The sequence below is a fragment of the Mus musculus genome, chromosome 15 (assembly GCF_000001635.26).
Source record: "Mus musculus strain C57BL/6J chromosome 15, GRCm38.p6 C57BL/6J".
NCBI classification, from domain to species: domain Eukaryota; kingdom Metazoa; phylum Chordata; class Mammalia; order Rodentia; family Muridae; genus Mus; species Mus musculus.
The window spans coordinates 99,594,049-99,606,575 of NC_000081.6; the positions used below are offsets into that span (position 1 = coordinate 99,594,049).

Below are 12,527 nucleotides of genomic sequence, written 5' to 3' on the forward strand. Positions count from 1 at the left end.
GGGTCCATGGGGTCTGTGCTCTGGTGGGGAAGATCATGGTCCCTGAGCCCTGAGGCTCCTCCTCTGATCTAACTCTGTCTTCACAGGTCTTCTGGGTAGGACCGATCGTGGGGGCCGTCCTGGCTGCAATCCTCTACTTCTACTTGCTTTTCCCCTCCTCGCTGAGCCTCCACGACCGTGTGGCTGTGGTCAAAGGCACATATGAGCCAGAGGAGGACTGGGAAGATCATAGAGAGGAGCGGAAGAAGACCATCGAGCTGACGGCACACTGACCGGCACCGGGCAGGGGCCAGTCCCTCAGCCCCTGGACCACTGGAGAAAAGGAAGACGAAGAGTTTGGAGCACCTCTCCCTAGCATCCTCTCAGCTGGAGAGGCAGCATTGGATCCCCATGCCGCACACGGGGATGGGATGGGAGCAGAAGCCCATGATGGGACACTTGGGTGTGGGCCAGGGACAGGGCCTCTTTGGAATTAGGCAGAACGACTGCCACAGCTCAGACCTCAGAGATTGTGAAGGCAGTGCCAAGCTCACAGCAGTTCAGGACCATCCCAGAAAGGGGTGATAGCCCTGTTTATCTCTCCAACCCAGTATCTCATGTGCCAAAGCCTTCCCCCAGGTAGACAGAGGGGACATTGCCTGAGAGCTCTTCAGGAGAGAGATAGATGGTTCGTCGAGTGCCATCTTATTTATTTCTGGTTAAGATGGGGCGGAGGATGGGGGGGACGCTGCTGGTATTCGGGTTGGGCGTTTCCCAATAAACCACCAATCTTCATATTGTGCCTTCATCTCCCTCCAAAAGCCTCTTGGGACAGTGGCCAGTCACATCTCCCACTTGCGATGTCACACCCTCACTCATGCTCACTTGAGACTACCAAGAAAACCAGGAGACAAGACCTCAGAAAAGGAAGAAAAGCTGAAGCTCAGGAAGGCTGAGAGGACCGGAGAGCTGGCAGGAGGAGAGATCAAATGTAGAGACCGAAGGATACAGAAACAGCACAAGAGACCCGGAGAGGGCCAAGGGCTAGGAATAGGGTCCACGTCAGAGTCACGCGTCCCTCCCAACCATCCCTTCAGCTATGTCAAGTCCGCCACTTGAGGAGCACCTGAGTGTGCCAGGCGGAGTGGAGAAGTGAGCCAGCCACAGCTCCTTGGGATTCCTAAGGGATGACTGGCCAGAGCTTCCCAAGAGTCCTCACCCGGAGCTTCCTTTTCTGGGTCTCCTGGTGTTGCCAAGAGGCAGTGTGCAGGGGGCGGGGGTGGGGGGAGGATGTTCAGACATTCACAACATTACCCAGCTCCTTCCCAGGTCACTTTTGCCCTTTGGGGGTAGGGAGTGGTCCATCACACCCTCCTCCCCTCCTGTCCTGTTCTTGCCTGCTTCTCCGGGAGGAGTGGGAACCAGATGAGGTAAGGCTGAGGTGCTTGGTTTTGACTGCCTCGCTGTGAGAAACAGGGTAAGGACACAAGACCGCGCAGTTCCCAGAGTCCTGGTTAAGGAGCCCAGAGCGGAAACTAGCCGCTGGCATCCAAGTCTTTTTTGTTTGCTTGTTTTGAAAGACAAGGGTTCTCTGTGTAGTCCTGTCCTGGAACTTGCTTTGTTGACCAGGCTGGCCTTAAACTCAGAGATCTGCCTGCTTCTGCCCCTCAAGTGCTGGGACTAAAGGCTGAGCCACCACTGACCAACCTTGCTGCAACTGGAATGATGGACCCTTATGTTGGTATTTATCTGCCACATGGGTTGCCTTGAGGAGAAAATGAAGCAGTGAATGGAGGGTTAGACACTAGTAAGGACAGCACCTCTGAGAGACGGGTGAGCAGGTCTGCTCTCCAGACACTGCCTGAGTCCGCTGCTCCTCGGCAAATCCTCTCCCTCGCTCCTCAGCTTTGCCTCAGAAGAGTAGGAGGGAACAAGAGTGGGAAGAAACTGCAGACCCAGGTTGGGAGGCTGAACCACTCAGCCCTCCTTCAAAACATCCCGGGGTGGAAAGGCAGAGGAACACTAGATCCAAGCCTACCTGCCCCACTGGCTTCATTGGAAAATCAAGCAACGAGATGGGGGTGGAGAAGGAACTTGCCCTGCTGGCTGCAAGCGCCAGTTCCAGCCAGCAGGGGGCAGACTCGTCCACCAAATCCATACTGAAGCTTTTTCTGGGACTGGGCTCTGGCCAGGCAAGGATGGGGTTCTTCAAGATTACAAGGGTGTCTCGGGCTTAGGTTCCCGAGGCCACCAGGGAGCAGCTTCTCACTAGCCCACTCACTTCACTACCCAGGAGAAGGCTTAGAAGAGAACAAAGCTTCACTCCTCCTTTCAGACAGCTCTGATTTGCATACCCCACTCTAATGGACCCCCAAGGGGTGTGTGACAGGGTGCACAGGGAGCCTACGAGAGACTGATCCTCAGCAGGGGTGGGGCATCTAGCCAGAGGGAGTTACCAACAGGTCTGCAGCTTCCTGCAGGTGACATTTTCCTTGCTGTTGGGTGAGGATACAACCAGGGCTTAGGGCTGGTAGGTTGCAGTGATTGGGCTGTTTGGCCAGCAGGGGGCACTGCGCACCTGCATGTAATGGTTCCTGGACTGACAAAGACCTATGCCAGCACACACACTAATCCTGAATGCCTCTGGGGCTCCAAGCTGTGGCACTGGCTGTCAACTGTGCTTGGGGAGGTTATATCTTCCCTGTGTGTTCCTCTTCTCTCAGCAAGGGCATGCTCATTCCAGGTGTGTCCTAGTGGCGCCCCACCCCCCCACCCCGCCCCCGCCCCTTTGGCCACCACTCACCCTCAAAGAGCCAGGCCAGGCCACATGTGTTCTCCAGCACACCTGTATGAAGCCATACCCAGTCACACATGCTCTGCCAGCTCTCTGAGACACTTTTCCGCCTGAAGATAGAGTGTAGGAAGAACTCACATTCTCCATTTGAAGGCAGTCCCTCCTCCGCAATCTATGCCTCCCTCCGAAGCTGCCAGTTTCCATCAGGGCTGGACAGACAAGGCGCTGGGATAGATGGAAGAGGGTGAGAACTAAACGTGGGCAGGGTGGGCAGAAGGGAACTGGTTAGATGGTTGGGCTGGAGAAAGGATTTGAGGGAGGATCGGATCTCAGCTCAGCCCCCTCCCTGGTCAACAAGAGCATCTATCCGACCTGACCTTGCAGCCTACCAGTGTTTGGTGAGAGTGGGGGGGGGGGGAGTAACTCTGAGCTCCTCTCTTCCCTTTGTTCTCTCTTGCTGGCCTCACCTCCCTAGGGCTGAGAAGGCTCCATCCATCGGAGGGGACATCCATCGGAGCAGCCAGGTGTGGGGCTGGGACAAAAGGCTTCTGAGCTCTAAGCTTGGCACTAGAGTCAGGAACGTCTGGGTCCAGGAAAATGCTGGTTGGGGCTGGAAAAACAGGAACTGGACAATGACTGCCTGCCCTTAGTGGGTAAAAGACCTTGTCCCAGGCTAAGCAGGATCCAAGGAGGCTGTGTCCTATGTGGTCTTGAAAGAAGCCATTTCTGCACTAGGAGCCTTTTGCCTCAGAAACCAGAGCAAGGCTGCTGCAGGGAGCACTTGGCCCTGACCTGCCACGGAGGTCAAGACCCTTCCCCTTCCCGCTAATCTTCACTGCTGTGCCCTGGAGGCGAACCTGATAGCGGTTCTGACTAAAGGCACTTACCAGGTGTCTGCAGCTGCTTCTCCCAACACATGGGCACAAAACAATACCTGTTTTACCAGCAAGGTGCTGAGATCACAGAGGCCAAGCAGTAGGTGAGGGGCGCAGTACACAAGCTCCCATTTGTCTTACCCAAAGCTTTCCACACAGGAACCATGCTGTTGGAACATGCCCCAAGCCAGGCTAGGGGGCTGTGGTAAACGCCCTTCCTTTTATTGGGCTCAACCCAGGAGAAGGCAGAGAAGCAGGCCCCTCGGATGCCCTCATCTGCGGCTCAAGCCTGCTTTCTCTATGTAGCTCTGATTCTGCTGGGAAGGAGCACAAGGCTTCACAGGAGAACTGGACTGAAGGAGAGAGGCAGGAGAAATGCCCTCTCCTGTGTGGAGGAGACTCAAAAGCTCATTTAGAGACACTGTGAGTGTTTGGCCCTCTGTAGTAAAGAGGTCAGGGTGGAGATGGGGGGTGGGCAGGAGGAAGTAGTCTCTCCTGGCAGGTTGGACATAGACGTTCAGACTTGAACCTGAGGTAATGGGGAGCCCCTGAAGCTTTGGTGGGCAGTGGGGTCACATGACCAGTGTGGCATTTTGGAAGGATCTCTGACATAAGAGAAAGGTCACCTCTGTTTAGCACCATGGGCAGCTGGGTAGGGTATGGGCCATGGTTGAGCTGTCAGATGGGAGAAGGCTTGGCTTTCTGAGTACGATGAGGGGAACTCAGAGGGAGCAAGGAGTTTGGGAGGAGTGTGGAAGTCTGAGGGATGGGGGAAACAGGCAGAGGGATGGCTCAGGGAGAGAGACACCTGTGTCAAGCCTGACAGACAGACGACCTGGGTTCAATCCCTAGGACCCACATGGTAGAAGGAAACAACTGACTCCTGAAATGACCTCTGAAATTAGATGTGCACATACTCATAGACACACAATAAAATGAAAATGTAAATAATAGTAATAGTTTTTAAGAATGGGAAAGGGGGCTGGAGAGATGGCACAGCAGTTCAGAGCACTGACTGCTCTTCCAGAGGTCCTGAGTTCAATTCCCAGCATCCACAAGGTGGCTCACAACCATGTGAAATGGAATCTGGTGCCCTCTTCCGGTGTGTCTGAAGACAGCGACAGTGTACTCATATACATAAAAATAAATAAAATCTTTAAAAAAATAAAATAAAATAATTTTTTTTAAAAAAAGGATGGGAGTATGGTGGCGGCACAATCATTAGTCCCAGCACTCGGGAGGCAGAGGCAGGCAGATCTCTGAGTTTGAGGCCAGCCTGGTGTACAGAGTGAGTAACAGGACAGCCAGGGCTACACAGAGAAACCCTGTCTCAAAAAAAAAACAAACAAACAAACAAACAAACAAACAGAAACAAAATCAAACCAAAAAGAACAAGCAAACAAACAAAAAAGGAAGAGAAGGACCTAGGGCCAGCAGAACTGTGGGAAGATTAACGAGCAGAGCTTGGTCTCCTGAGGCCGGAGTGGGGGGGAAGCCTGGTGCGTGCCTGTCCCCAGCAGATTCAGCCTAGGGGTCAAGGGTGTATTTATTGTCCAGCATAAATGAGCCTGGAACTGACTCTAAGCTGAGGTCTCCACCAATCCTGAGCATCCAGCGTTATATCAGTAGGAGGCTGGGGGAGGCGGGAATGACACTCGCAGATGAGACGACAGAGACCTCCCGTTACAGCTGAGCCTGTGCGGCCTCCAGTCCCACCAGCTGGGCCTGGCAACACAGTCCGGGGGCAGAGAGGTGTGGATGAGAATGATAATGGGCAGCAGAGGGGAAGGGGAGGGGCAGTAGGGCACTGGCAAGAGCATGCTGTGCCCAGTAAGAAACCAAGGGTTCCTCTGAGGAGAGCAAGGGAAATCCAGGACAGACTGGGAGAGGGAGGGGTCTGACTGTGACTGCGATGGGGAGGGTACAGTAGAGCCCGTGGTCCAGAATTGGAGCTTTCCCTTGAAGATGTCAGAGGGTTTGGTCCTACGAGGGGGCAGGAGGGCAGCCGTAGAAATAGCGGAATGAGATTGAAACCAACCACACAGTCACCTGCTCTCATTACTGGGTCTCTCTCGTAGGCAGTCTCTGTGCAGGACACTATATATAGAACAAAATGTGATTCCTCCCCCTGAGGGCTGATCACCTTGTTTGGGAGACATAGTAACACCGTGGCAGGAGTGTGCTGACTTGTACATGGAAAGGCTTTAGGTATGGCGGCAACACACAGAGATGGCCTTAGGACAGAGCAGGTGGCGCTGGAAGCTGTCCTCCAGGATGGGTTAAGAGGTTCAGGCGAAGAGTACAGAAGGCTCTCCATGAAGGGGTGGGGGTGGGGGTGGAGATGGCAGGATGTTCATCCCAGGATGCCAGGGGACAAAGGAAGAAGGACGAGGGAGGCAGGAGGAATGGGGCCCCACAGGACCTTGTCATTCTGGCTTAGACCTCCAAAGAGGGTGGCAGAGACTGCAGCAGGACAGCAGCCGGCTGAGCACTGCTTTAAAAAACAAAACAAAACAAAGCATCATTCAGACCGCAGTGTGGAGGACTGAGGAGGGCAAAGTGAGGGCGGACCGGCTAAAGGCTGCACGGTGAGGAGGAGAGCCCAGCCGGGACCACTCGGGATTCAAAACTAGCAGAGTTCGATGCCTTCCTCTGGAAAGGGGTCAAAGACACTTCTTGGGTGCCACCAACTGCGCTGGAGAGAAGTGTGGGAGACAGGGAGGGTGGCATTTGGGGACAGACTCTGTTTGAGGAGCCTGCAGTTAACCAGGTGCAGCCAGGGTTAGGGCAGGATGCAGGTATTGCTTGGGCAGCTCCACAGAGGGAACACCTCTGTTTGAGAAATCTGATGCTACTGGGGAAGAGGCACGGTGACACTTTAGGATGACATAGCTATATAAGTAGATAACCCATCTGATGTAATAAATCATGGGGGTGGGGGGCTCTGAGAACAAGGTCCCGAAGGGAGGCAGAGAGGCAGGAAGTGAGGGAAAAAGCACAGGGGATCCCCCACCGGCGGACAGCAGAACTGTTCGGGCCACATGCAGCAGCTATCATGGTTTGAGCATCCGTGTGGTGAACCCCAGCTCCTTTCCACACCACCAGGACCACATCCTCAATCAAGTTGATTGCCCGTGCCTGAGACCTGGATGCCATGTTTTACGGGGGAATGGTGGAAAGAACTTAATTTCGCACCTGGGCTTATGGGGCACAGAATACACCCCACCATTTAAGAAGAAGAGACTAGGCAATTAGCACACAGGCACCCCTGCAGCAGGCCTTGGATGTGGGTTTCTCCATGATCTTGCTGGTCTCTAAGCTGACATTAGGGATCTGACTTCCACTCCCCAAGTCCCCAAGTCCCAGGCTAGACTTCTTTTGGCAGCCAGTCCCGGGAGGTTCCAGCTCAGTGCCCAGTGTTCCTCCTTACTGGCCTGGCCCCCTCCTGTCAGGTGAGCCCCGAGCTGGAACAGACACGTGAGCACTCTGAACCTCCCACCCCCAGACACGCACAATGCCATCAGCTGGCTCCCCATGAATCTGAGCAGCTTGTTTCTAAGGCCAGCAGTGTGCTGGGGGCACCTTAGCTGGCTGGGGAAGCTGCCACAGAAAGGGAGGCCAGGAGAGCTGGGGAGGGGTCAAGAGACCTGAGGGAACAGAACGAATCAGGGAGAAGAGGCAGCAGACCTGAAGGCAAGCAGGTGACAAGACATGGAGCCAGGGCTGTGTAGCAGGGCTTACCTTCTGGTTGGCGGGCTTTGGACCGCCATCAGCAAGGCGCTTTTTGCTGAGTTCCTGGCCACGGGGCTGTACGTTTTCTTTGGTGTGGGCTCTGTTCTGCCCTGGCCTGTGGCGCTTCCCTCTGTGCTCCAGATCGCCATCACCTTCAATCTGGCCACAGCCACAGCCGTGCAGATCTCCTGGAAGACCAGCGGGGCCCACGCCAACCCTGCTGTGACCCTGGCCTACCTCGTGGGATCCCATATCTCTCTGCCTCGGGCTATGGCCTATATCGCTGCGCAGCTGGCTGGGGCCACAGCTGGGGCTGCTCTTCTTTACGGGGTAACTCCAGGAGGTATTCGAGAGACCCTTGGGGTCAACGTGGTAGGTGCAAAGAGGCCCAGTCATGTGGCAGATGATAGGGCACCTGAGGGAGTCAGATGGTCACGGTGGGAGGCCAGACAGGAGGAAACAATGTAGCTATTCTGAGCTGCCCCGGGTTCCTCTCCCATTTAAGCATTCACCTAGGCCAGACAGAAATGGCAACATGGTGTGATAAACAGATGGGACACCGAGACAATACGAAGGGGAGGGAATCAGGGGCAGCTAAGAGCTGTCAGCGAGGAGCCAAGCTGGGCTTGAGAGGGAGAGGGAGAGGGAGAGGGAGAGGGAGAGGGAGAGGGAGAGGGAGAGGGAGAGGGAGAGGAGAGAGAGAGAAGGAGAGGGAGAGGGAGAGGGAGAGGGAGAGGGAGAGGGAGAGGGAGAGGGAGAGGGAGAGGGAGAGCCCTACCTAACTGGCCTTGTACTCTCTCTGTGTATCCTGCTGGTTTCTCTGTTTCCGAGGCCTGCTTCACTCCTCTCATCATCTTTGCTCCATCTGCTTCCACCTCTACCCGCAGCCCCTCCATTCTTCCCTCAAGCTTTTTCATCACTCCTTAACTTCTGAGGCACCGTTGAACCGCGGGCCTCACTCAATGGGAGAGTGGGAGACGTGTCAGGCACTTGCACGGGGAGCAGGCATCCGGATGCAATGCGAGCCGGCTGCACAGACCCCACAGACCTCCTTAGGGTCCTGCATCAGCCCTCAGCCGGGGAGAGTAGGAAGGACTAGGGAGTCTCACTGTCCTGTGCTCAGAGCCCAAGTCCACTCCAGTGCAATCCTCTCTGCTAAGGTCCACAACAGCACATCAACTGGCCAGGCGGTGGCCGTGGAGCTGGTTCTGACGCTGCAGCTGGTGCTCTGTGTCTTTGCTTCCATGGATGGCCGGCAGACCTTGGCGTCCCCAGCTGCCATGATTGGAACCTCTGTGGCACTGGGCCACCTCATTGGGGTAAGAGACAAAGGAGGACACCATGCATGTGCACATACGGGAACTCTCCCTGAAGAACCCTAAGGCCCTAAAGGCTACAGGACCATAAAAGGCCAGGAAATGTTCTCCCTAAGCCCCTCCTCTCTTGTGGCTGAAGGAATGCCCTCTAATATTCTGAGCTAGGACAGTGGGGAAACGTCCTCCTCCAGGCTGCCTCAAACCCTCATTCTTTGCCCTACCAGATCTACTTCACTGGCTGTTCCATGAACCCAGCCCGCTCCTTCGGCCCTGCCGTCATTGTTGGGAAGTTCGCAGTCCATTGGGTGAGGTCCTCCACTGGTAGCCTTGAGGGTGTGTGGTGGTGGGGTTAGGCAGAAGGAATAGAGATAGCAGGTTTTGCTATTAGGAAATCCATATAGAGTTGAATAAACCAGCTCCTGCCCTCCCAGGCTATTTAAACCACCCAGGAGTGCAGCTTTCCCTACATTCAAAAAGCCAAGGTGAGTGTCCCGGCTTGCATTGACTTTCAGCTCCAATATCCTGCAGTATCCAGGGACTCACACAAAATGGGCCAGGGCAGAAACTGCAGCCTTGGCCCAGGTTTCCTGTTCCGGCCGTTTCCTTCTTCGCCTTCTCCAGCTGGACCAAATTTCAAACTTGAATAAAGAAAAGACAAACAGAAATAGACCACACAGAAGCACAGACAGAAACAGCAATAGTCAGAGCTAAAACAGGAGAGGTGAGAGGAAGACGCAGGAGTGGGTGAGGAGACTTGAGCCCAGTTTTAGCTTTGGTCGCATCCTCCAAGGCCCCACTCCAGGGAAAGGCAAGGTCCCCTCACCCTTGGGCTCATGCCTTGTAGGCGTTTGGTGAGTCTCTGGGGCTGGAGCTGGGGACACCACTCAGTGCTAGGGAAGCAGGCAGGTTTCTGAAACTACCTTGCGCTCACAACTACGTCTCTGTCCTCAGATCTTCTGGGTAGGACCGCTCACAGGGGCTGTCCTGGCTTCGCTGATCTACAACTTTATCTTGTTCCCTGACACCAAGACTGTAGCCCAGCGATTGGCCATCCTTGTGGGCACCACAAAGGTGGAGAAAGTGGTAGACCTGGAGCCCCAGAAGAAAGAATCACAGACAAACTCTGAGGACACAGAAGTGAGCGTGTGACAGCCTCTGGCCCCTTGGGCCTCCAGGGCAGGCCTTGGGTTTGAGGTGGCCCTGGTGTGTGGGTGATCAGGAGATTTAGCCTCCTGTTCTAAAAGTAGGAACCAATCTCTGTCCATAAGCAAACAGTTGTTTCCTTTCCACGTTTCCTCTCTTGACATACATTGTGCAGGCTGACCTTCCATTCCCAATGCCTCCCAGCCCCTCCACCCCCATCCGCTTGGCCTGTGAAATAGACGGGACTTAGGGATACCACCACGACCAGCTTCTGCATTCATAGACAGAAAGAATCTGGAGGTAAATCCATCCAGTTAATTTTCCAACTTGCCTTCCCTGTTTTCTTCTTTCTTTCAGTGTTTGACTTCTCCGTGTGAGGAGGCTGTCCGGTCATTTTCATTCACGCTTGGCCTTTGCTGATCCCCTCCCTGGCTCCCCTCCCAGTACCTCCTGGCCACTTCCTGCTGGTCCTCACCTTACCCTCCCAAGGCCCTCCACTTCTGCTGTAATGTTGCTTTCATGTTTCCTGTTTTCTGTTGCCCTCTTCCCCCAGCCTCCCCAGTCTCCCCTGTCCAGTCCTCTCCCTAGTTATCCAGTCTACCCCAGTCCCCTCTCCTTAGTTCCCTCAATCTACTCCAGTCCCCTCTCCCTGGTCCCCCCAGACTACCCCAGTACCCCTGGTCCCCTCTCCCTAGCCCCCTCAATCTACCCCAGTCCCCCCAGCCCCTCTCCCTCATCCCCCCAGATAACCCCAGTACCCCTGGTCCCCTCTCCCTAGCCCCCTCAATCTACCCCAGTCCTCCCAGCCCCTCTCCCTCGTCCTCTCAGCCTCTCCCATGTGCCTTCTTCCTGCTCCCATGGTCAAGGTTCTAGTTTCCTGACCCTTTTCTGTTTCTTAACGGCAAGAGCACAGGGAGGCAGAAACCACACAGCAGGACCCCAGTGGGCATCCTGGGCCGCTGGATCCCTGTCTTGGAGAAAGGGGAATTGGGTCCCAAATATCCATTCTGCTTGGACTCTGATGAAGGAGCTTCAGAGCCCACTAAGATGGGGCAATACCAGTTTTAGGGATTGCCTGAGCTTCTTGAAAGATTTCTCTGTCCTAGGTGTGGTTTGGGGTTTCCTGAGGACAAAGGTCGCTCTTCCAAAAGGTCTCTCTGTTCCCAAATGCTCAGGAAGATCTCTACCTGGGACAAGGTGATACAGAGGAAGCCCACGTCCCCACCCCACCCCCATGCCACACTCGGTCTATACCCTGGGCCAGAAGCCTCTAAGGTCTGATTTTCAACACCTTGGTCCCTGTTAAATAGTGAGGCTATAGAGTGGCCCAGAAAGTAGAGACTACAGGCTTAGTGCCTCTAAAAGACCCTGGGAGTTGAATTGTTTTTGCTACACATTGAAGGCCACTGCACATCTACTCGGCTAATCAAAGGGGGTCGTGGGGTGGTGGGGTATCCTCTCTGGATTTCAGCTTATCCACTGTAGAATGGGCATACTTCTCCCTCCCTCCGGGGTGCTGTGGCAACGATGAGAATGCTTTGGGGAATTAAATGCTGGTAGAACACTCCAATAAATGATGATTGTTGTTGCAGTTACTGTAATTATTGGGTTTGGATACAATTGCTGTTGGTAATGGGAGGGAAGGGGGAGGGGAAGGGGGATACCTGAGTGTGGGGGGAGGGAGGGAGGGAGGGGGGGAGAGAGAGAGAGAGAGAGAGAGAGCGAGAGAGCAGAAAACTAGACAGCTACCTTCCACTGGTCAGTTTACCCAGAGCCCTGCCTCCTTCTCTCTGAGGTCTACTGACCTGGGAGCATTGTGGGGGTGGGATTAGGGGAGGGACCCTGGAATGAAGAGATAAGCCAATTCAAGTCAGTTCTCATCTCTATGGCACCCATCACCATGGTACCCTGAGATGCAGCAGCCAAATCCATTAAAAAAAAAAAAAAAAAGACAAGTGCTAAAGTCCTTTTCTGCATCTTTCAATGGTCCAGGATGAGGGAGGGAGGGGCTGCCAGAGTCTTTCAAGGGCAGGTCGATGGACCACAACCTGTGACTACAGCAGTGACCAGTGGCCGTGGCCCAGCATCTATGTTCTGCATTCTGTGATATCATTGGTGCCAAGGGCTATCCATGTCTCTCCAAGCTGAGTCCTCCTATTCATCTTCACCATCTCATAAAAAGCCCCAGGTGTCTTGCTTCTTGTGCCCTTTTAACAGCCGGTGTGTGTGTGTGTGTGTGTGTGTGTGTGTGTGTGTGTGTGTGTCTGTGTGTTTGTGTGTGTGTGTCTGTGTGTTTCTCTGTGTGTCTTTCCGTGTGTATGTGTCTTTGTGTGTATGTGTGTCTGTGTGTGTGTGTGTCTGTGTGTTCATCTGTGTATGAGTGAACAGAAGACATGATTGACTTGCCAAAGGTCACTTGACTCCATTGCATAGACCCCTAAGGTGTCCCTCGCTCCCCTGATTAGAAATTTCTAAAACAGATCTCCATGGGGTCTCAGACAAGCTGCAGCCATGGAAGGAGGAGGCAGGGGCTAGAGCGTTGTAGCAGGGAGCTCCTGCGGTAGGCTTTTAAGCCTCTTGACAAATTGTCTCTGTGGCCCCAAAGCCAAGCACACACTGGGTGCTCAATACAAGTTTGATGAATGAGTGACTGGGGCTGGGCAGCTGCGGAGGGAGAAGAGGCAGGAA

At 54.3% G+C, this 12,527-nt stretch overlaps 2 protein-coding genes and 1 long non-coding RNA gene across 7 annotated transcripts in view; 2 read left to right on the forward strand and 1 right to left on the reverse strand.

The window, feature by feature from the left end:
• The window catches only part of Aqp5 (aquaporin 5), a 3,802-nt gene extending 3,021 nt beyond the window's left edge, over positions 1-781 (forward strand). The window contains exon 4 of the mRNA NM_009701.4: positions 87-781. Coding sequence (NP_033831.1) covers positions 87-272 — 186 coding nt within the window. The 3' untranslated portion in view covers positions 273-781. The remainder of the gene's footprint in view (positions 1-86) is intronic.
• The window catches only part of Gm34765, a 25,891-nt gene extending 18,397 nt beyond the window's left edge, over positions 1-7,494 (reverse strand). For 2 of the 4 annotated variants that reach the window (XR_875660.2, XR_384446.3), the window contains exons 1-3: positions 7,390-7,494; positions 3,241-3,383; positions 2,912-2,998 (exon numbers count right to left, since the gene is read on the reverse strand). This is a non-coding gene — a long non-coding RNA (predicted gene, 34765). Of the gene's footprint in view, positions 1-663; positions 871-2,782; positions 2,884-2,911; positions 2,999-3,240; positions 3,384-7,389 lie in introns of those variants that run through there. The other 2 variants (XR_875659.2, XR_003951480.1) reach the window with 2 other exon arrangements.
• Positions 4,420-11,430, forward strand: Aqp6 (aquaporin 6). Of its 2 annotated transcripts, NM_175087.5 has the most exons (5): positions 7,152-7,752; positions 8,541-8,699; positions 8,921-9,001; positions 9,648-9,833; positions 10,197-11,429. In NM_175087.5, the coding sequence occupies exons 1-5, from the start codon at positions 7,360-7,362 to the stop codon at positions 10,257-10,259; spliced, it is 882 nt and encodes a 293-aa protein (NP_780296.1). In that variant the 5' UTR covers positions 7,152-7,359; the 3' UTR covers positions 10,260-11,429. The 2 variants fall into 2 exon arrangements, with proteins under 2 accessions (XP_006520413.1, NP_780296.1); XM_006520350.4 differs by lacking the exon at positions 9,648-9,833 and having other exon boundaries at positions 4,420-7,752; positions 10,197-11,430.
• The last annotated feature ends 1,097 nt before the right edge of the window (positions 11,431-12,527 follow it).

Coding starts and splice junctions, on each gene's coding strand:
- Aqp6 (NM_175087.5), top strand. CDS start 7,360: ATGGAGCCAGGGCTGTGTAGCAGGGCTTACCTTCTGGTTGGCGGGCTT. Junction 7,753..8,540: donor AGACCCTTGGGGTCAACGTG/GTAGGTGCAAAG, acceptor CTCTCTGCTAAG/GTCCACAACAGCACATCAAC. Junction 9,002..9,647: donor GGAAGTTCGCAGTCCATTGG/GTGAGGTCCTCC, acceptor CTCTGTCCTCAG/ATCTTCTGGGTAGGACCGCT.